Genomic DNA, 21,027 nt, shown 5'->3' with positions numbered 1-21,027 from the left:
TTTGCTTCAGCTCTGTATTTTAGTCTTTTCATATGTAAGTCACCATGTATATATATATACGTGTGTATATATATATATATATACGTGTGTATATATATATATATATATAAAAATAACAGGTTATTTGTTAATGACCTTGAAAATGCAAAAATTTAAAAGAATTTTTTGTAAATTATTAAAACATCCCTTGGTTTTATAGAATTTACAAATTTTAGAACAGGACAATTAATCTAAGAATTTGCTCCAACAGGAAAATTGTCTTCATTATATTATTACATGAAAACAACAAAAGCTAGTGTTTTCTAATCAATTTCTTTTATAACACCTAAAAGAGGGCAGCAGATAATTTATCTAACAGTGGCTAAGTTATGAATTTTGTGGAACAGTATTTTTATTTGAGGCCAGGAGAAAATCCCAACAGATTTCTTTTTCCTCACAAAAAATTTTAGGACAACATGAAAGGCAATATAGAAAGGAAAATATTTGTTGATCTAATCACTGACCCCAAGGCCTTGAGCTGATCTATTTCTGTTCCAAAAATAGCTACTAATTCAAACCTCTGGCCTTACCTTAGTCCTGGAAACTACTTCATTTCTTTACTCCTTTGAACTAGGGAGGTCAGGTCAGAGCACCAAAAACTGGTACAAAGCCTAGCAGTTCATTCTGATTTACATTTATAACCCCAGTAAAACCTGGAACCAGAGGGCTGATGGCAGTATAAAGGTAGCTCATAAAGCAAAAGAACTATTTGCTTCATTGTAGATGACCATATACATTTTTCAACCATAATAGGAATCTTAATTTGATGGAATAATAGTTTTGAGAATGTCCATTAGCTACAGTTTTCTTAGATTGAAATGACTATTGCAGTACCTACACAGAAAGTAGTCTATATTTGTGGTTGAATACAATTATATACTGTTAAGGGAAACTTTCATGTTAAATATGGAGTAAATTTTAAGCCTGCTTCCTATTGGTTACTGTGTCTGTCCTTTTAAAAAGTATGATTTCTGTTAAAATAAAGCTGGCACTAGAACATGTTTCACTTTAGCAGGACTAAACTTTGTATCATTTCTGGCTGTACTTCACTTACACAGCAGCTTTTTACTGCTCATTATCTATGCCTGGCTAATCTGAAAGCCAGTTTCTTCCAAAGGGATGCACTGTCAAGAGCTGGGTTTTCTTTATTTCAAACTCAGTTATACAATGTACAGATAATACGTAATGCTAACTTTAAACCTTGTAGAATGTCTTTACTGGATTTTGGTGTAAAAATTTATTCTGCAAAATGATTAGGAATCTTTTTATGCAAAAATGAGTATTTTATTTTGGCAGCACTAAAAGAAAAAAAAACAAAACAAAACCACTGTATTTCTACACTGAGGTGAAAACAGTGTTTAAACTTTATCAATCAAATACATTCCAAAAGAAAGTGTGTTCTATGAAGGTTCCAAAGCACAGGCAAATCTTAACACAATAATACAGGAATCTTTAATACTGAAAATGACTCTGTTCTGACAGGGTGTTTAACAAACGTAACTTTCGAGACATAAAACCAGTGAAGCAATCCCTTCCTAGTAACTGTGTCAAGAGTGAAGCTGACCTTGTTCCATTAACACTCTTAACAATTTCATTGTAATACTTTTTACTAATATGACAATTTTAAATAAATTTTGCTGTACTTAAAAGAAGTCTTGAACGTGGAAAAGTGTACAAAGTTCTGGATAAAAAGATTAATAGATGCAATTTAAATAAAATTTCCCCTCTTCTCTCTTATCAATTAACAATAATGATTACCTTTAACAGATACACATTGAGCTTTAAAACCCAATTCTCAAAATGAAAACTTGTGTTTTAAATCTTAATCAGACATAAAAGGAAAAGATTACTATATTGGGACACCTTTTACAAGAATTTTGTTGTTGTATTAAAGCAGAAACCAGTTCCTAAACCCTTTTATTCAATTGTATATTCTATTTGGACAAATATCAAAAATAGAAGACTGTCACTACTTTTGTTTTTGTAATTGTGACTTTTTACTGCAGTCTTCTATAACTTTTACAGAGTTCATGGTCCCTAATATCTCCCCACCCTCCATTTTTCCTAGGTGGGGAAAGGGCTGCCATAAACTTCTCACTGATAGTTAGAGTTTCTGGAAACAGGTACTGTTTGTTATTATTTAAGAGTGACTCAATTTGGGCACTCTGGGTGGATGGTCTACAGGTTTTTTGGTGGTGCATACCACAGTCTCCAGCATGAAAAATCCTAGGAACTTGAGGAACCAGCACTTTCCAGAATTTTGGAAGACAAGATACAGTCAAATACTGAAGGGTCCAGTCCCAGTTATAATCATCGTAAGTACAGAAAGTATCTGTGCACTCAATCAGCTTCTGATACGCATCCCGAGTCAAGGCCAGACCCATATTGTGCTCTGTGGATTTCCACGTTTTCACATCTACCTTGTCAGCAACGCCATAGAAACTGCGAATGGCAGTATAGGTCCCCAGGGAGAGAACATCACACTCAGGACACTCTTGCTGCTTTAACTGCCACATCTTTTTGAAGACATGGTAAAAGTCTGGGGCTAAGTAGTGATCCTCTTCTAGGAAAAGTATGAGGCCAGCATGGTCTCGAAGGACTTTGACCCTCTCCCATACAAAATGCAGCTTCCACCACCAGTGGTGTTTGGTTTGGGAGAATTTGGCCTCTCTATAATGGCCGAAGGAGTCGGGATATTCAGCATTAATGCATCCCATCTGCAAAGCTGCATTCTTCTCCACGTCTCTGGGGCAATCTCTGGGGTCAGTGCCCGGAAACTCGTTGGGGTACAACTGAATACTAAAAGGAAAGAACACCTGCAGAACTGGACAGAAATCCACCCCAGCAATCAGCTGATTAATCTCGGTCGACCAGAAGTCATGGCTAAAGATGGCGAAGACGTTGTCGATTCCCTGGGCTTTTCGAAGTGAGTCCAGCAGCAGTTTGAGGTATTCAGGCCGGTTATGCACCTGGACAACCAGCACCAGCTCTCGGGGGGCCCAGGAGCCGGCCTTACCTACATTCCTCACCGTCTGGTCAAAGTTCAGCTGGTACACCAAGGACCGGTACCGCAGCGTCAGGTTGTCCACCTCGGGGTGCGGGGCCGCCGCGACTAGCGGAGCCGCCGACTCGTTGGAGCCCCGGCGGATGCCCACGGACACGGCGGGATGGTCCCCGGCCCGGGCGCCTGCACCCCGCACAGACTCGGCGTCCAGCAGCGGCGGGGCGAGGGCCTCGTTCTTCCTCTGTCGCCCATTGCTGCTCCAGAGGACGAAGCCGCAAGCGGCCACCACAAGCGTCAAGATCAGCACCTTCCGCTTGTAGATGCGGAACCTCATGGTCTCCGGCGCCGGGAGCGCAGGCAGGCGGACGGGCGCGGAAAGGAGCTAGCGGCTCCGGCGCGGAAGGGGCGGGCGGGCGGCGGCCGTGGCCTGCAGCAGTCGGAACTGGCCCCCACGGCTGTCCTCGCTAACTCATCCCGGGCCCCGGGGGTCCTGGGGCCCGAAGGCTCTCAGCTCCCCCGCGCCGCCCGGGCTCCACACATCCTCGCCTGGCAGCTGCAGCTCGGGCACCGGCCCCGCCGCTAGGAGCCGCGGCACGGCGTCGCCTCGGTCCTCTCCATCCAGCACTGGTCCGGGAAGAAGCCTGTCGCGGCCCCACCGAACCCCGGCTCCGTTACCTGCGCTTCCAGCGGCCCTGCGTCCTCTGTGCTCTCATCTTTACGCGGCCCCGGACGTCCCAGACCGAGAGACGCAGCCTCGCCCTACTCCGGCGGCGACTGTCCTGACAACCAGCGACTGGCCGGCCGAGCGTCGCGGTCCCCAGCCCCACACCCCTCCGCACCGCCCCTCGGGCCGTCGGTTGGCGCCTCCCGGTCGAGTCTGGAGACGCACGGCCGTCGCCGCCCGCTGCCTATTGGGCCGCAGCGCTGTCGCTCAGGCTCAGTTCCTACATCCGGCGCGTTCCTCCCTTTCCTGTGAGGCGTGAGCAGAACGAAGCAGGAACGTGGACGCAGGGTTTCCAGGTATGCGGGGTGCGGGTCGGTGGCGATCCCGGCTGGAGTCCCCAGTGCTCAGGATCCAGGGCTGGGCCGTGTGGGCCCTGGTAGGAGAGGGAGGGCGAGGCCCGCCGCCTTGGTTGGTGGATTTCTAAAACGGGCTTCTCCCTTCCGGAAAGGAGCTCCCGCATGGCGGCTGCTGGGCCGGGAGGCACTGATTAGGGACACGTCAGCCTTCAGGGCTGCTGAGGAAAGGATGACGATGCTTCGGAGGGAAAAGTGAAACCGGGCTGATGCGGTCCTCGGAGAAAGGACGGGGCAGGCCGTGGAGGTGGCTGTACACCGCGCCCCGAGTCGGGCATGCCCGGGAGCTAGAACATGGAGGGAGAGGGTGCGCGGAGAGGCGAAAATAAACTCTAGCCTCGGCCTTCTTTCTCTGCCGAAGAAAATTAGGTGTCACACCACTACGCTTTAGTTGTTGGGCAACCACGGTAAATTAAGCCCCAAAGGAACCCACTTTGTGGGGGAAACTGTACTGGGCGTCCCTGTGCTGCTGCTCTTGCTGTTTTTCAGTGTCTCATTCTATAAATGCTCCAATAATTTAAGGATTCCAAAAAGCTGTGCATGTATATGTGCATTTACTCATACGGAAAATGAATACTTGGTGCAATTATACGTTACTGACTTATGTAATGTTATCTTCCTATAAATATTTATAAAACACTTGAATTTTCAAATGTTTAACGTTTGCTGCCATATTTTAAATATTTTACAACAGTTTTCATCGTGAAGACACCTCTACTGCAAAGATGGTCAATGTACCTAAAACCCGAAGGACTTTCTGTAAGAAGTGTGGAAAGCATCAGCCTCACAAAGTGACCCAGTATAAGAAGGGCAAAGATTCCCTGTATGCCCAGGGAAAGAGGCGCTATGATCGGAAGCAGAGTGGCTATGGTGGGCAAACAAAGCCAATTTTCCGGAAGAAGGCTAAAACCACAAAGAAGATCGTACTGAGGCTTGAATGTGTTGAGCCCAACTGCAGGTCCAAGAGGATGCTGGCCATTAAGAGATGCAAGCATTTTGAACTCGGAGGAGATAAGAAGAGAAAGGGCCAAGTGATCCAGTTCTAAGCTTTGGGAATCTTTTGTTCTTCTATTTTTGAGGGCAAAATGTTGAAGTTATAGAAAAATTGCCTGTATGAGAATAAATACAGTGATATTCTTACTCAAATCTTTTGTATTTTTTAAAATATAAGTAAAATCGCAGGCCTAATTTGGCTCGAAATTAAAGAAATAATGGTAAATTATTTGTAAGTGAATTAAGGTTCATCCTCTTATTAAATTCATTATTTAAATTTAGTTCCACAAGAATTGGCATCTTGTGTTTATATAAAAAGAAGGTGGGCTTCCCTGGTGGCGCAGTGGTTAAGAATCTACCTGCCGATGCAGGGGACACGGGTTCAAGCCCTGGTCCGGGAAGATCCCACATGCTGCGGAGCAACTAAGCCCGTGCGCCACAACTACTGAGCCTGCGCTCTAAAGACCGCGAGCCACTGAAGCCCACACGCCTAGAGCCCGAGCTCCGCAACAAGAGAAGCCATCCAATGAGAAGCCCGCGCACCACGACTAGAGAAAGCCGCGCACAGCAACAAAGACCCAATGCAGCCAAAAATAAAGACCCTGCTTTTTGTATATGAATTTTAGGCTAAGATGCTTACAATGGGGATGGCTTGTAGATGAGCAAGAATGCAAAGGGCTAGGGTGTAGGAATAACATGATGGGCACTTATTCCCAACACAGACTTTTTATATCTACGTTTATTGATGAAATAATTGTCTTTCTACAGGAACATGTAAAAATCAGATATGCACTAAATTACTTTTAACTGTGCCACTGTAAAAATCAGATATGCACTAAATTTTAACTATGCCACAAAACTTCACTTTTTAAAGAACCATGTTTTAATATAGTTGTTTTATAATATTTTCAGGCAATGTCTCACCAATTTATGAGTTCAGAAAATCCTAAGATACTTAATTACAGAATTCTTAGTTTTAAAGAGCAAAAGTGAATTAACTTTAGAAGGCAGTATAAAGCCTGGGCTGGAAATTCCCGATCTAGGTTCACAGAGGATTTTTCTCTAGTTACTTTCTCTCTTTCCCCTCCTTTGTTCCCAGAAGCTAGTTCTGACACTGTTGCAGTGATCTAGGAGAGAGGCTGATTTGAAAGACAGTGGGAATGACGAGAATGAAACAGTTCAGCTTCCATTTTCCAAGATTCTTTTAAGTTGGTTCCTTTTATATATCCTCTGCCCTAGTTCAAATCCTAATCATCCTTTAGCTGGTATATTGTGGCTGATATATTGCTATCAGTTTTTTAATTAAAAAACTTAAACATATTAAGTGACTAAAACAAAAAGAACCACCCTCATATAATACAGAACTTAGTAAACAGAGCAATTTTCTGCTACTCCCACCCAACCCCAAAACCTCATTCCAGCCCTAAAAAACTTAGAAATCACAACAAAGATTATGGAATTAATATTATAAAACTTGTAAAAGCTTAAGTCTGTCCAAAGCAACTCCTACTTTATGTATGGTGAATATAAAATTCCATATATATTTAGAATAATATACCTGAAAAACACAAAAGTGCTTAAAAACTTACATGTAGTTTCATACCAAACAAGTTCTCACTACAGTTCAGACTATATTAGTCCAAAGTATATTTTCTGCATACAGAAACTCAATTTTTTTTTTTTAATATTTATTTATTTGGCTGCACTGGGTCTTAGTTGTGGCATACGGGATCTAGTTCCCTGACCCGGGATTGAACCTGGGCCCCCTGCACTGGGAGCACAGAGTCTTAGCCACTGGACCACCAGGGAAGTCCCCAGAAATTCAATTTCTTTAACTGAAACGCAAGACGAAAATTGTTAAGAAAATTCTATGACCAGAGTGGTTGGGATCAGTATCTGTTTAACATTAAAAAATAACCCCACAACCCATTCTGGAAACACGAGGCTGAAATAACACAAGTGCAATAAACTGATGAAAGTTAACACCACAATAAAATTAGGTTTTAATGAAATTAAGATATTACAGCCAAATGATTGAAAATGTTACACTAACACATTCTTCCCCTCAAGCAAGTATACAAAACCCACGAAAAGCTTCCCTTTCTCCAGTTTGACATTTAAACAATAAGAGTCCCAAACTGGCCTGTAACTAAATGGAATTTCTTTTTGTGGTATCACTTATTACTTTAACATATCACAGGAATTTACATAACAGGCTAGAGAACAGAAGTAAGAGACAACAGGTGCTTCAGTACCACCCATATCATCTACTAAGACCACAGTGTGCGCAACAGAGTGTAGGTTCATGGTAGTAGTTCCTTGAATAAAACAACTTAGACAGAATCTTCCACAAACACAGGTTTTTGCAGTATCCAAATCTTGGCAAAGATGGAAAGGAATGATACGAGAGCCATAAGGAATCCTATTGGAAAAAAAAATTTTTTTAATATTTTTTAATGTGTTACTAGATTCAAAACTTCATGTATTAGGACATGAATTACTGGACACTGAAATTATAACCATGGAAAAATAAAATTACCCTATTAATTAACTCAGTATATTGTTTTATTTTCCTAACTGGTACAAATGGGGAAAATATACTAAATAACAGCATATGACATATTTTGTAAACCTAAGAGGATCTATACCACTCCATAAAGTATCTTTTAGCACCGCCACTTAATAGCATAACCCACTGAATACAATGAAAGAGCCATCTGTCCTTTATATAATTATACTGTATGACCAGTGTAACATAATTTAAACGTTATGGCTCTGTCATACAATTCTTATAAATGGTAATGAGAGAATTACTCAGTTCTATCTGTGAAGAAACATTTATTTAAATAAATCCATATAGGGGCTTCCCTGGTGGCACAGTGGTTAAGAATCTGCCTGCCAATGCAGGCGACACGGGTTCAAGTCCTGGTCGGAAGATCCCACATGCCGCGGAGCAACTAAGCCCATGCGCCACAACTACTGAGCCCGCGAGCCACAACTACTGAAGCCCACGCACCTAGAGTCCATGCTCCGCAACGAGAAGGCATCCCAATGAGAAGCCCGCGCACCGCAATGAAGACCCAACACAGCCAAAAATAAATTAATTAATTGAAAAATAAATAAATCAATCCATATACTCTCATAGGCATCAGATGTTCAAAAGGGAATTTTAAATTGTGTGAAACAAATTTAAAACACATGTTGTTTGGGACATTAGTTTTACTTTAGTAGCCAAGTAAGCAATTTAACCTTGCTTAAATTAAGTCATTCACCCTCTTGCTTAAAATTTCAATGGTGCCCAATACAATTAAAATCCAACTAAGTCAAAAAAAAAAATCAAATCAAGTCAAACTCAAAACCCTCATCTACAAGACACTAAGAGACAGTCTCTTGAGGTTGCCTGCCCACCGCCCAGCTCCAGCTCGCTACTCCACCCTAAACACAACCATACCGCCGTCACTTTGCGTCTCCCCCACACTGCTCTTTGTTGTTTCTCTAGTACCTAGGCTGGCACATAATAGGTGTTCAGATCTTTTTCAACAAATAAATAAAGCCTACTATTATAATTTAAACTGGAGTTTAAAACCCTATTAGAAAAGTCTGAAAAGATACACATCAAATCAAAAATAGTGGCCTACTTTTCCTAAGGGATTTGGTATTGGCCTTGTTTGCAATTTTTAATTTTTTCACATGTACAAATTTATTACTTCTGTAAGTAACAATTTTTTAAAAAACCACATGTTTACATTCCAGGCTATTGGTTATAGTCTAAAGAAACAGTTAAAAACTGTACTTTCTATCCAACATAATTTAAGTTACCACATATTTTTCTAATAGACTATAACTTTATGTTTATAACCAGTAGTTACGACAATTTTTTTTTAATAAATTTATTTATTTTTGGCTGCATTGGGTCTTTGTTGCTGCACGAGGGCTTTCTCTAGTTGAGATGAGTAGGGGCTACTATTTGTTGCGGTGCGCGGGCTTCTCATTGCAGTGGCTTCTCTTGGTGTGTGGGCTCTAGGCGTGCGGGCTTCAGTAATTGTGGCTCGCAGGCTCTAGAGTGCAGGCTCAGTAGTTGTGGCGCACGGGTTTAGCTGCTCCGCGGCACGTGGGATCTTCCCGGACCAGGGATTGAACCCGTGTCCCCTGCGTTGGCAGGCGGATTCTTAACCACTGTGCCTCCAGGGAAGTCCCAGGAGGGCAATTTATCAATAGCTAGATAACAGATGCTGTTCTCATGGCTTTGGATCTATATTCTTTTTAAAACAAGGGAGTCAAAACATGCAAAATTATACTTTAGTAAAGATTAGAGTCATCTTAGCCAATCTGTTATGATCTTTTCAAATCATCAGTAACCATTTATAGTATTTCTCATTTGGACATAATTTTCAAATTTGAATAAGTACAATATATTATTTTTTTCACATGTAAGTCTCAGAGAAAGCATAGAACAAGAAACTTGGGAGCAGTACATTTCCAAAAGACACCATTTAGATTTCTCACAAATCAGTGGTCTTAACCTGAATCATCAGTATCACTTCTGGAGATTTTAAAAAATATATGACATACAATAGGGGTCCATCTCTGGAGATTCTGAACTATTTGGTCTGAGGTAGAATCTAGGACCTATATTACCAGAAAATCTAGATATATATTTCTCATCTATATTATTTAGGAACTCCTCCACAACTAATGATAACAACATTGGTTTTTAATTGCCAGAGAAGCAAATTACTTGTATTTATACATCCAATAAGTATTTATTGGGACCTATTATAAACAAGGCAGTGTTCTAGGTACTTACATGTATTGTCATTTAATAGGTAATTCTCAACTCCTAGTTAAGAGTCAATGCCTTAAACCAGTGGTTCTCAAAGTGTGGTCCCCTGACCAGCAGCATCAACATTCTCTTGGAACTTGTTATAGATGCAGTTTCATCCCCACTCCAAATTTACTGAGTAAGAATCTCTGAGGGTGGAGACCAGCAATCTGCTTTAGTAAGTACTGTGTTACAATAAGCATGATTGTGATGCACTCTCAACTTCTGAGGATCACTTCCTTAAAACAATAATGAGCCCTTAGTTACTTTTAGAGCCTTCGTATTCAAAGTGTAGTTCATGGACTAGCAGACTCGCCTGGAATGTGGGCTTAAAAAGCAGATCTCTACCGCAGACCTCTAAAACAGAATCTGCTAAACAAGACTCCGAGGTGATGTGAATGCACTTAAAGTTTGAGAAGCAAGCAGCGGTTCTTAATCCTAGCTGGCCATACATTAGAATACCTAGGGAATTAAAAAAATACTGGGTCCTACTCCCATCCTTTTTTCTTCCTCAAATTTATTTATTATTTATTTATTTATTTTCGGCTGAGTTGGGTCTTCGTTGCTGCGCACGGGCTTTCTCTAGTTGTGGTGAGCGAGGGCTACTCTTCGTGGCGGTGCGCGGGCTTCTCTTGCTGCGGAGCACAGGCTCTAGGGCGCCCGGGCTTCAGTAGCTGCAGCACGCGAGCTCAGTAGTTGTGGCTCCCGGGCTCTAGAGTGCAGGCTCAGTAGTTGTGGTGCACAGGCTTAGTTGCTCCACGGCATGTGGGACCTTCCCGGGGCAGGGATCTAACCCATGTCCCCTGCATTGGCAAGCGGATTCTTAACCACTGCGCCACCAGGGAAGTCCCCGCCCAAACATTCTGATTTAATAAGTCTGGGGTGGGGACTAACCATCAGAATTTTTTGAAGCTCCTCAGGTGATTCTAAATGTGAAGTAAAATTTGAGAACCACTGCTTTAGGATAAGAGCTCTTAAGCTAGGGATGGCGAAGAGGAAAGACTGGCTTGGGTTTCAGTGGGTTCTATGAGCAATATAAAGTTGTAGGCAAAAGTCTGTTTATTCATGTGTGTATTTTTCCAGGCCCATAACTTTTGTCATTTCTTTTTTTAAGAGTCTCTCCCCACTAAAAAAAAGTTAAGAATCTCTTCTTCAAAATATGGTGTCCCTACCATTTTATAGGCACTCAATAGTAATTTGGTTCACATCTTAGCTTCCACTCCTATATGAAAGAAGCCTGAATAAAATGAATAACTGGAGTTTGGTGTCTCATGACCAACTGCAGTTAGTGTTCAAAGACAAGAAGAGAACCAGGAGCTATTGAGTCCTCCTATATGCCAAATGCTTTGCCATTACATTAGATCATTTATCTTCACAACTCTGTAAAGTGGGTATTATTGTTCCTGCTTCACAGATGGGATTCAATCAAAGAGGTTAAATAACTTGCTAAAGCCACATTAAGGGGTGAAGCCAGGAATCACACCTAAGTCTGACTCCAAAGACCACACTTTACCACTATGCCAGATTGGAGTTCTCAAACTTTTAGACTGTATCAGAGATACCTGGAGGACTTGTTAAAACACAGATAGCCGGACCCCACCCTCAGAATTTCTGATTCAGCAGGTCTGGGGTGAAGCTCAAGAACTTGCACCTCTAACAAATTCCTAGGTGATGCTGATGCTGCTGGTCAAGGAACCAGACTCTGAGAAACAATGTCATTCATTGATTCATTCACTCACTCACTCATTCTTCATTCATTCATTCCCTAACTAATGCAGGTATGGGGGATAGATATCACATTTTAGACCCAAGGGAAATAGTGGAGAATAAGGCACAGTCCATGCCCTCATAGATCTTACATTCTAGTGAGAATATCTGATAGAAAACAAACAAATGTTAAAAAAAAATATATCATTCCATTCCAGGTAATAAATCCTATGACAAAAAAATCAAGCAATGTAAGGGGGTGGGGGATAAAACTTTAGATAGAGTAGTCAGGAAAGACCTTTCCGGGGTGCCACGGGCGCAGAGAACTGAAGTGAGAAAGTAAGCTATGAGACTTTCTGGAGGAAAAGCATTCTAAGCAGAGGTAAGGAACAGCAAGACGGCCACTGGAGCAAAGCGTCATTGTGCACAGCATCATAAGCTATGTTAAAGACTTTGTTACTCTGAGGATGATGAGAATACCAGGATGCTATCAAAGGCTTACCTATTATATAGTACGGTTCGCGCAGAAGATTCCAATAAAGTTAATGGCATTTGCAGCTTTATAACTGGAAGGACTTTTGGTTGTTCAAAAATATTTCCAAAAAGATCCACGTACTCAAGGGATAAATTTTTAAATTCACTAGGCAAAAACGGAAGCTTATTTCGAGCCGCTGACAAAAAACGCAGGTTTGTCAGTTGTCCCATTTTGAAAGGAAGTCGAATCAATTCATTATCATCAAGTTTTAAATCTGTAAGTTCTTGGAGCTGGCAAAACTGCACAGGGAGTGCCTTAATTTTGTTCTTGCTGAGATCCAAACTCCGAAGTGACTTCTGGAGTGTAGACTGACACAAGGCTACACTAAATGACTCCAAATGATTATCATTCAGGTTAAGTTCTTGAAGGTGGATGAGGTCTCCAATTGTAGCTGGAAGCTTTTTTATATGGTTGTGACTCAAGTCTAATTTTCTAAGGTTTTTTAAGGAAAGCATACGCATATCAACCCGGACAAGCCCACAATAAGAAGTCTGAAGATGTTCCAGAGAATAGGGGAAGTTCTTGCTTAGAGGATAGTCCTTTTTGGATGTGATAACCATTTTAGTTTTAAATTTTTCAAATTCTGAAGTCTTCACTGGTGTGAGGGTTAAAAGTGGTGCCTCAACATCACAGCCTCTGTGAGCCAGTCTCACAGCTGAAAGGAAACCCTTTAGACTGCTGGAATTGGCCTGAATACATAAAAATAAGTTATACAATTATAAATTCCATTTTAGATAATGCATCCATGCTAATCCATCCTAAACAAAGTCTGTAAAGTTATATATGCAAATCATGCAATCATTTATTGAAAATGGCTGTACCAATTTTTTTAGGACTCTATTTTCACTAAATTTCAATACAGATACAAAAAACTTTAAAAGTTTTTGAAAAAATTATATTGAGAGACATATACTAAATAAAACTGTTCACAGGGGGAACCATAAGAGTATAAAATAAAACATGAAAGCATGAAAAGATTCCACTTAAGATTTGGGTTTAAGATGAACTGACCCATCAACTATAATCCAAAAAAAAAAAAAAAAAAAAGATACTTAACCTTAGTAACCAAAATAAAAAAAAAGAAAGAAAAGATGAACTGACCCAAATCTCCAGTGCCTCTGAGATAGAATGAGGTAGTGCGGTGCACTGCAAAACACCTAGGGGGGGTTATTCACAAACACTAGGAATTGTGAAAAGCAATGGCCCTGTCAAAAGCAAGGCCAAATAGCACTCAATGCCAAAAGTACTAGAAAACACCAAAAGCAAGAGACTGCTTCCAGCTGGACATAGAAGTCACTAATAAAGTGGTATGTGAACTAAGTCATCAATTAAAAAAACTAATACTTGCAGGATACTTTAGAAGTTTCGTAAAGTTTATATGTGAAGGACTAGAGAACTTTCAGCAAGTTTGGGAAACTAAGTATATGATCCTATTTGGTTGGAATGTAGGAGCTTTGTAGAGCAGTAAAAGAGGAGAAATATAGTACAGGGATAGATTACAGATGAGCTTGATGCCAAGGTAAGGAGGATAGAATGATCAGGCTGTGGGAAATCACTGAAGAATTTTGAGTTGGGAATTACATAACAAGAGCTATTTGGCAGCAGTATACACAGTGAAGTGGAGTGAGGAAAGTCTGGTGACCTGGGTGAAGTAGTCCAGCAAGTAGGTCCAGAGTGGTCATCAGTGTCAAGTTCTACAGAGCTCAGAAAGGATAAGAAATAATGGCAATGTGATTGGCAAATAGGAAGGAGATCACTGATCTCTGAGGCAGTGTTTTGTGAGTAACCAGTGAAAGCAGAGGTCAAAAGAGATAGCAAGAAAGTGGAGCCAATAGATTTAGCCTTGATTTTCCAGAAATTTGTCTATTCTACTTTCTTAATTGGTAAGACCTCTCAGCTTGTTTTTAGGTAGAAGGAGTTAGTGGAAAGATAGGCTGAATATCAAGAGAAAATGAAAAACCAGAAGAACAGGAGGAGGTAGGACAAAACACCTCCATTCAATACAAATACCTTAAACAGTTATTAAACTTTTAATGTTTACAAAGCATGTGGCTTGGGGTTAAGGATACTGCAAGGTTGAACAAATCACTGTTCCTACCCTCTGGGAAGGGGGAAAAGGAAAAAGTGAGATAAGGCAAAGAAGAAAACAGTTTTTTATTCTAATGGTTTATGTATTTTAAAAAGTGATTATAGTGAGTAAAATACCCCCTGGAGTGTTTCTAATTGTATTTCATTCTTTTTTTTTAACACCAAATTTAGATTCATCACCTGTGATTCAGCTGGCAAAATGTAGACCTGTGCCACCTGCCTTACAGAGTTCTAAGAACACCCTGAGGCTCCATCTTGGGCACAGAAGCAAACCCAGTTTTCCTTCCCATCCTGGGCAACTTTTCTGAGACTGACTCTGCCCTTTTAGAGGCCATACCTGCATGCCAGGGAAACTGCCGTCACTTCTTCAAACATACCAGCAGGTGACTGTCTCTGTTCAGCTATGTGGGTATCAGGATCCTAAAAGAGCCTCTATTCTCTTTACAGTCAACCAATCTACGCATTAACATTTTTAATACCATACCTTTCTTAGACAGATATCCACAGGAGGCTCCTTTAACCGAACAGTGGCTTTCCCCTCATCCACAAATTTGGTGAAGAACTGCTCAATGTTCTCCTTTAGCTGCTTAAAACCAATGGGAAAAAACCAAAACCAGGTACTGTTATTCAATATTTATTACTAGAATGTGCCAGTCACTTTGCCAGGTTTGGTTTGGCCTTTAGTCCTTAAGTCTGTGTGTTCTATGGTTTTAAGATTTAAAGGTTTTTGTTTGGTTGGTTTTTGGGGTATTTACACTCCTTATCTAGCTTCTGTTAAGATATAATTGTTCTGGGCCTTCCTTGGTGGCGCAGTGGTTAAGAATCCGCCTGCCAATGCAGGGGACACGGGTTTGAGCCCTGGTCCTGGAAGATCCCACATGCCGTGAAGCAACTAAGCCCGTGCGCCACAACTACTGAGCCTGCGCTCTAGAGCCCGCGAGCCACAACTACTGGAGCTCGAGAGCCACAACTACTGAAGCCCGCGCGCCTAAAGCCCGTGCTCCGCAACAAGAGAAGCCACCGCAATGAGAAGCCTGCACACCGCAACGAAGACCCGATGCAGCCAAAAAAAAAAGACGTAATTGTTCTACCTGTCCAGTAACTCTTTCTTCTTCGAAAACAGAAACCCCTGTGTTTGAGGAGAATGCTTCTTTTCTCCCATTGCCAATAGCAGTTACTTGCCTTCTTAACTTCAGCCCATTAGTCTGGGGTGGGCATGCCTCCCACCAGATATAAACTCAGTGAAAGCAGGAACCTTGTCTCCTTTGTTCACCTTTATTTCCCTGGAGCCAGAAAAGTGACTGACACATAATAGCTGCTCAAAAATTTTTAATGACTAATGTTGCTTCTGCTTCAGACTTCAATGCAACAACTATTTATTGAGAAGCCACTATGTACCAGGTGCTATGACAGGGGGCTTGGGACAAACAGTGGTAAATAAGACCAGCATGGTAATTACACTAATCAAGTTGGCAATGTCATAAGAGACAGTTATTAAACAAGTAATTACAAGCATAACAAATATTAAAAGAAGGGAAGTACAGGCTGCTGTAAGACGTTATTAGCAAAGGGGTATGAAAGTGACCTTAAAGATAAGAACGAAGGATTAAGAGATGTTCGGCAACTGAAGATACTGGGGGAAGACACAGGGGGTAGCATACCAAGAAGATGGAACAATGTGTTCAAAGCCTTGAAGGTAAGAGAGCTTGGTAGCTGTGAGGAGCTCAAAGACCTTCAGTATGCCTGAAAGATCCAGTGAAAAGAGGCAGGTGAGCCTGGAGAGGTAAACAGAGATTAGATGGTGAAAGATTTTGTAAACCATATTAAGAAGTTTGGATTTTATCCTAGGAACAGTGATATCCACTGACTGACTTAAAGATAGGAACATGATTAGGTCTACATTTGGAAAAGTTTCCTTTAACTACAGCGTAAGAATGAACTTTGGGACGGGGAGAATGGGATGGAAAAAGACAACGGTAGAAGTAGGGAGATCCTTTAAGAAACTCACCAGGAAAGGGACAACGGTGATTTAGATTACAGCTGGGATGGAAGGAGGTATGAAGATATGAAAGCTACCTAGGAAGCAGAATTGAAAGAATTCAATAATATATTGGATGTGGGGAGGGAAAGGCTTTAAGGTGCCTGGGTGGGGCAGAATACTACTTAAAGGGTTGCAGAAGACTGTCAGAAAAGCAGGGTTAGGGGTGGCAAGGAAAATTAATCTGGGGATATTTTGAGTTTGAAATACTGCTACACATCCAAGTGAAGATTTCCAGTAGGTAGCTGGCTCAAGTTGGAAGTTAACGGAGAGCACTAGCTAAAGAACATATTTGGAAATCAGTGAAATGGATGACAGCTGAAGTCAGGACAGAAGAGTAGAGGGTTGTAAGAAAGAGCCCCAAGATACTTCCATACTGAGCACTAATAACTACTCTTCAAGGCCCAGGACAAAACCACCTTAATTCAACCAATAAATGTTTACTTGACACCTACTATGTTCCAAACGCTGTGGCACCACCTCTTCTACAAAACTTTCTCAAGACCTTTAATCAGAATTGATCTCATTTTTGATATTATACTGCTCTGCTTCTACCTTTATTACAGCACTTATCATAGCCCACCTTTGTAAGTGGCAGTTTCTGTTTCTCCCTTTCTAGTCTTGGAAAAACAGTGACTAAATCAGGTTTATTTCCCACAGTATCTAGCACTGCACCCTGCACACAGTAAGTTTTCAACTAGCAGTTTACAATAAAATTTTGGTTAAGTCAGCTACTGACTATTAGTGCAGTAAAAGTTTTAAAGGAGAGATCACAACAGACTCTGAAAATAGGCAGTACCTAAGCTGGGCATGAAAAGATAGGTTTTAGGGGAAGACAACAGGGAGAAAAGGGAGACCCAATTCTGGTTATGAGTTTGCTTTTGTCACCTAACAGTTTTCTAACCTTTAAAATTTGGGTGATTTCTAAAGTCCTTTTAATTCGAAAAATTATATGAATTGATTCCATGGAAAGCGGGGAATTATTTAGACTTTCAACTACTCACATCAAACATTTACGTGGGGACTTCCCTGGTGGTGCAGTGGTTGGGAGTCCGCCTGCCAATGCAGGGGACACGGGTTCGTGCCCTGGTCCGGGAAGATCCCACATGCTGCGGAGCGGCTAGCCCGTGTGCCGCTACTGCTGAGCCTGTGCGCCTAGAGGCCGCGCTCTGCAACAGGAGAAGCCACAGCAATGGGAGGCCCAGGCACCGCAGCGAGGAGTAGCCCCCGCTCGCCGCAACTAGAGAAAGCCCGTGCGCAGCAACAAAAGACCCAATGCCGCCATAAATAAATTAAATAAATAAGAAACCAAAACATTTACGTGGCTCTGAATGAAACAGCAATAACTCCTTTCCTCAACTATGAGTATTCACTGAGGAGTAAAACACTGTAAGGGAAATAATCCCAGAAATTGTATAAAATCCAGTCAAAAGTCAGATGCAATGGTGGGTGATGAATTGTCCCCTCAATTTTATTATAGTAAGCACAAGGGTATTCCAGTCATTTTCACAAAATAACGTGCTTGGTAATCAACGTAAAAGGATTTTATAAAACTTGAGCTTTAAAAATTCTATTTTAAAAAATTCTACTTCAACTTTCAACTTCTTCTGGAGGGTTTACTACTGCTAGGTAGATACGAAAAAGTCTTGGACCTAACAAATCAAGACTTAGGAAATCAAACATGTGAGGAGAAAAAAAAAGAGAGAGAGAGAGAGAGAGAGAGAGATGCAGTAACCAATAACTTTAATAAAAATATCAAGATGCAACCCAAGCATTACTGCTTTACTACTGTACTAATCTGGCCTAATGACCTTAGAAACACCCCACAAAGCCTTAAAACAAACAAACCAACAAACAGACAAAACTAGCGAAAAGCCTGTGGAGAAACAGAATCTACTGAACCAAAGTGTAGTCATTTTACAGTTCCCCCAAACGGGACCGATGCTTCGTTTATAGTTTAATCCGGCAGGCCGAAATTTCCAAGGCTTTAAAGGGGCGGGGCTGCTATCTACTACTAAACAGCAAGGCTGTCAATACAAAGTCGCAGAAATGGGCAAGAAAAATAAGAAGTGCACTCTCAAAATCTTTCCTCCTCGGGGTCCGTAGGGAGACGCCGGGGTCCGGGTGGTCATGGGGTTCGGGGGCCGGGCGCTCAGGAACCCCTAAGACGGAGTCCAGCCTCGGGAACAGTCGGGAGCTTAGGGCAAGAGCGCCCGGCTGCCACCCCTGACCTGCCTGCTTCACGCACCTCATAGCGGGTCCCGAGCTTGTCCTTCAGGGTAGAAATGAACAGGCAGACGGGGTGCCGGCCGCCCCGCTCGCCCCCAGCTTGGGGCCGCGGCTGAGTCCTGGGCGCCTGCTGACAGAGGCTCAACACCGCCCGGACGCCCTTGCCCCGGTTCCTCAGCCCCAAGGCCGGCAAGTGCCGACTGATCACCTCCACCTCGCAGTGCAACTTCATCTCGCCGGAGGTCAAGCAGCCAACTGCCACCTCTCGGCTTTGAAACTTCCCCCTTCCCGCCGCGCCGCGCCGCCGCCGGGGTCCTCGAGCACGCGGCTGTCCGGGGATCTGCCTTCCTGCTCGTGGTGCCGACGTCTCCGGTTTCTTTGTACAGCGGCTTCACGTGTCCTGCGGGGACGGACGGCGTCCCCTCTCCCTTGCAGGGTCAAGTCCGCACTGTGGCTGCGGCCCGCGGAGGGCGGACACCGACCACCTGAGGACCCGGCGCGCGTCTCCCGAAACCGGCGATCGGCGGGGGCGCCACGTCCTTCCCCGGGAGCGGGCGCTGAAGGCCGCAGCTATTATAGTTTGGGGCCGAGTCCTAGTTTCCGCTGTTGACCCTTAATGTGCTGCACTCACGCGTGGGGTCTTTGAGTTTCCCAAGGAAAGGCATCAGCTCCTCTGTTACCGGGGAAGACTTTTTGCCTACATACCTTCGGCCCTTTGCGAGTCGCCTAGTGCCAGTTGGGGCGCGACATTTCCCGGCGCTGATGGGCTGGTGTCTTGTTTTGTTTTCGGTGCCCCGGAGGCGACACCTGCCACGTCAGAAGGGAACTTGATATGACAATATTTGACTTGGCAGTTCCTGTTGAACACATTCCCAGTTTGCAACCGCTAGTGGGTTGGATGGAGTGGCTGGCTTAACTGCATCTAAGGCTTGGAAAGACCGTCCAGACCCCAGACGCATACCCTTCGCACTCCTTATTCCATTTATTAAAGAAGGGCCAGGCCCTGGGTGGGGCGAGGGAGGCGCTCACACTTAGGGTCGTAGTAGTCTCGCCCACTTAAATTTTGCGTGCTCGCCTCTCGCTGGTCCCAGATTTGTATTAAATATTCCATTTTGTCTAAGATGTACTTTCACAAGTGTGAAATGGCGTCCAAAAATACCTTTCAATTCAGCTGTGACAATATAATGATTTATTCTTGAATGAGCGTCTCTGTGTACAACAGTTTGAACCTAGAGGGTTATCCGTTGATTATCTTCTGAAAAACAAAGTTGGTTCATGGAAAGTGGTGATAAGGTAATAAAAAATTACTTTTTTTCCTATTTAGTATTCTTGCTTGTAGAGCATGAAAGCACTACTCAGCATTTACCAGCAGTTAATCTTATGGCTAGAGAGAAAAAGGATTAAACTAAAACGACACCCTAGAATTTTCAAAGAAATTGGACTTTATAGGAATTACCTATTTTTTGTTCTTTGAGTGGGTAATAACATAGATGAAAATAAAAAAACACCTACGTAAACAAGTATGTTAAAATATACCTCCGAACCTGTAGAAAAAGTTGGGAGCTGGGAACATTTTAAATGTTGGACAAACTGTTGTAATTTTATTTTATTTATTTATTTTTTGGCCACGCTGCATGGCTTATGGGAATTCCCCGACCAGGGATCAAACCCCTGCCCCTGGCAGTGAGAGCACCTGAGTCCTAACCACTGGACCGCCAGGGAATTCCCTAAAATTACTTTTCATTTCTTTTATTTCTCCAGGTTTCTGTGTATACCAGGCATTCAACAGATAATTGAATATCTCTGACTTCCCGAATTTGTGCCCGCAGTAAACTTTACTCAGGTTTGTAGCTCAGCTGGGTTCAAGCTAGTAAAATCAAATGTCATCATGCTCTTAGAGAGGTCACAATCTATGGACAGTGTAGACTTGTCTGCCCTAGCACGTTGGGACCAGATCTTGGAGCTGGTTTTTTTAATGGTAAATTTCATCTAAACTAAATAAAGCTGGGACTTCCCTGGTGGCGCAGAGGTTTAGAATCCGCCTGACCATGCAGGGGACACGGGGTTCGAACCCTGGTCAGGGAAGATCCCACATGCCGAGGAGCTGCTGAACCCGTGTGCCACAAATACTGAACCTGTGCTCTAGAGCCTGCACGCCACAACTACTGAAGCCCACACACCTAGAGTCCGTGCTCTGCAGCAAGAGAAGCCACCGTAATGAGAAGCCTGCGCACTGCAACGAAGAGTAGCCCCCACTCGTTGCACCTGGAGAAAGCCCATGCACAGCAACAAAGACCCAATGCAGACATAAATAAATAAATAAATAAATTTTTAAAAAACTAAATAAAGCTATATAGTCAACAAATATACACCTAAGAATTAGACCTTTATAGTGCTGCTTTTGATAGGGATAGAGTAGGATAATTAGTTTAGAAATCTCACCAGGGGATTAAAGACAGAAGGGAAATTTTAAGGGCGTTTGGGAGACTGTTGTA

General features: G+C 42.6%; 3 protein-coding genes across 6 annotated transcripts; 1 reads left to right on the top strand and 2 right to left on the bottom strand.

Moving 5' to 3' along the window:
• Positions 1-2,033: 2,033 nt before the first annotated feature.
• Positions 2,034-3,943, bottom strand: MGAT2 (alpha-1,6-mannosyl-glycoprotein 2-beta-N-acetylglucosaminyltransferase). Its single transcript, XM_007105718.3, has one exon. The coding sequence runs from the start codon at positions 3,375-3,377 to the stop codon at positions 2,037-2,039; it is 1,341 nt and encodes a 446-aa protein (XP_007105780.1). The 5' UTR covers positions 3,378-3,943; the 3' UTR covers positions 2,034-2,036.
• Positions 3,944-3,959: 16 nt separating this feature from the next.
• Positions 3,960-5,270, top strand: RPL36AL (ribosomal protein L36a like). The gene is made up of 2 exons (XM_007105719.4): positions 3,960-4,063; positions 4,815-5,270. The coding sequence occupies exon 2, from the start codon at positions 4,846-4,848 to the stop codon at positions 5,164-5,166; it is 321 nt and encodes a 106-aa protein (XP_007105781.1). The 5' UTR covers positions 3,960-4,063; positions 4,815-4,845; the 3' UTR covers positions 5,167-5,270.
• Positions 5,271-6,506: 1,236 nt separating this feature from the next.
• On the bottom strand, positions 6,507-19,315 carry LRR1 (leucine rich repeat protein 1). 4 transcript variants are annotated; one of them, XM_007105721.4, is made up of 4 exons: positions 18,552-19,315; positions 14,750-14,851; positions 12,145-12,866; positions 6,509-7,535 (listed from the first exon to the last, which is right to left on the bottom strand). In XM_007105721.4, exons 1-4 carry the CDS (start codon positions 18,762-18,764, stop codon positions 7,295-7,297), a joined length of 1,278 nt encoding a protein of 425 aa, XP_007105783.1. In that variant the 5' UTR covers positions 18,765-19,315; the 3' UTR covers positions 6,509-7,294. The 4 variants fall into 4 exon arrangements, with proteins under 4 accessions (XP_054944382.1, XP_007105783.1, XP_007105784.1 ...); XM_007105722.4 differs by having other exon boundaries at positions 6,511-7,535; positions 14,750-14,848; XM_055088407.1 differs by lacking the exon at positions 14,750-14,851 and having other exon boundaries at positions 6,507-7,535; positions 17,308-18,639.
• Between the last annotated feature and the right edge of the window lie 1,712 nt (positions 19,316-21,027).

This window comes from Physeter macrocephalus, chromosome 11 (assembly GCF_002837175.3).
Source record: "Physeter macrocephalus isolate SW-GA chromosome 11, ASM283717v5, whole genome shotgun sequence".
Taxonomy (NCBI): domain Eukaryota; kingdom Metazoa; phylum Chordata; class Mammalia; order Artiodactyla; family Physeteridae; genus Physeter; species Physeter macrocephalus.
This window is presented reverse-complemented; position numbering and strand designations above follow the sequence as displayed.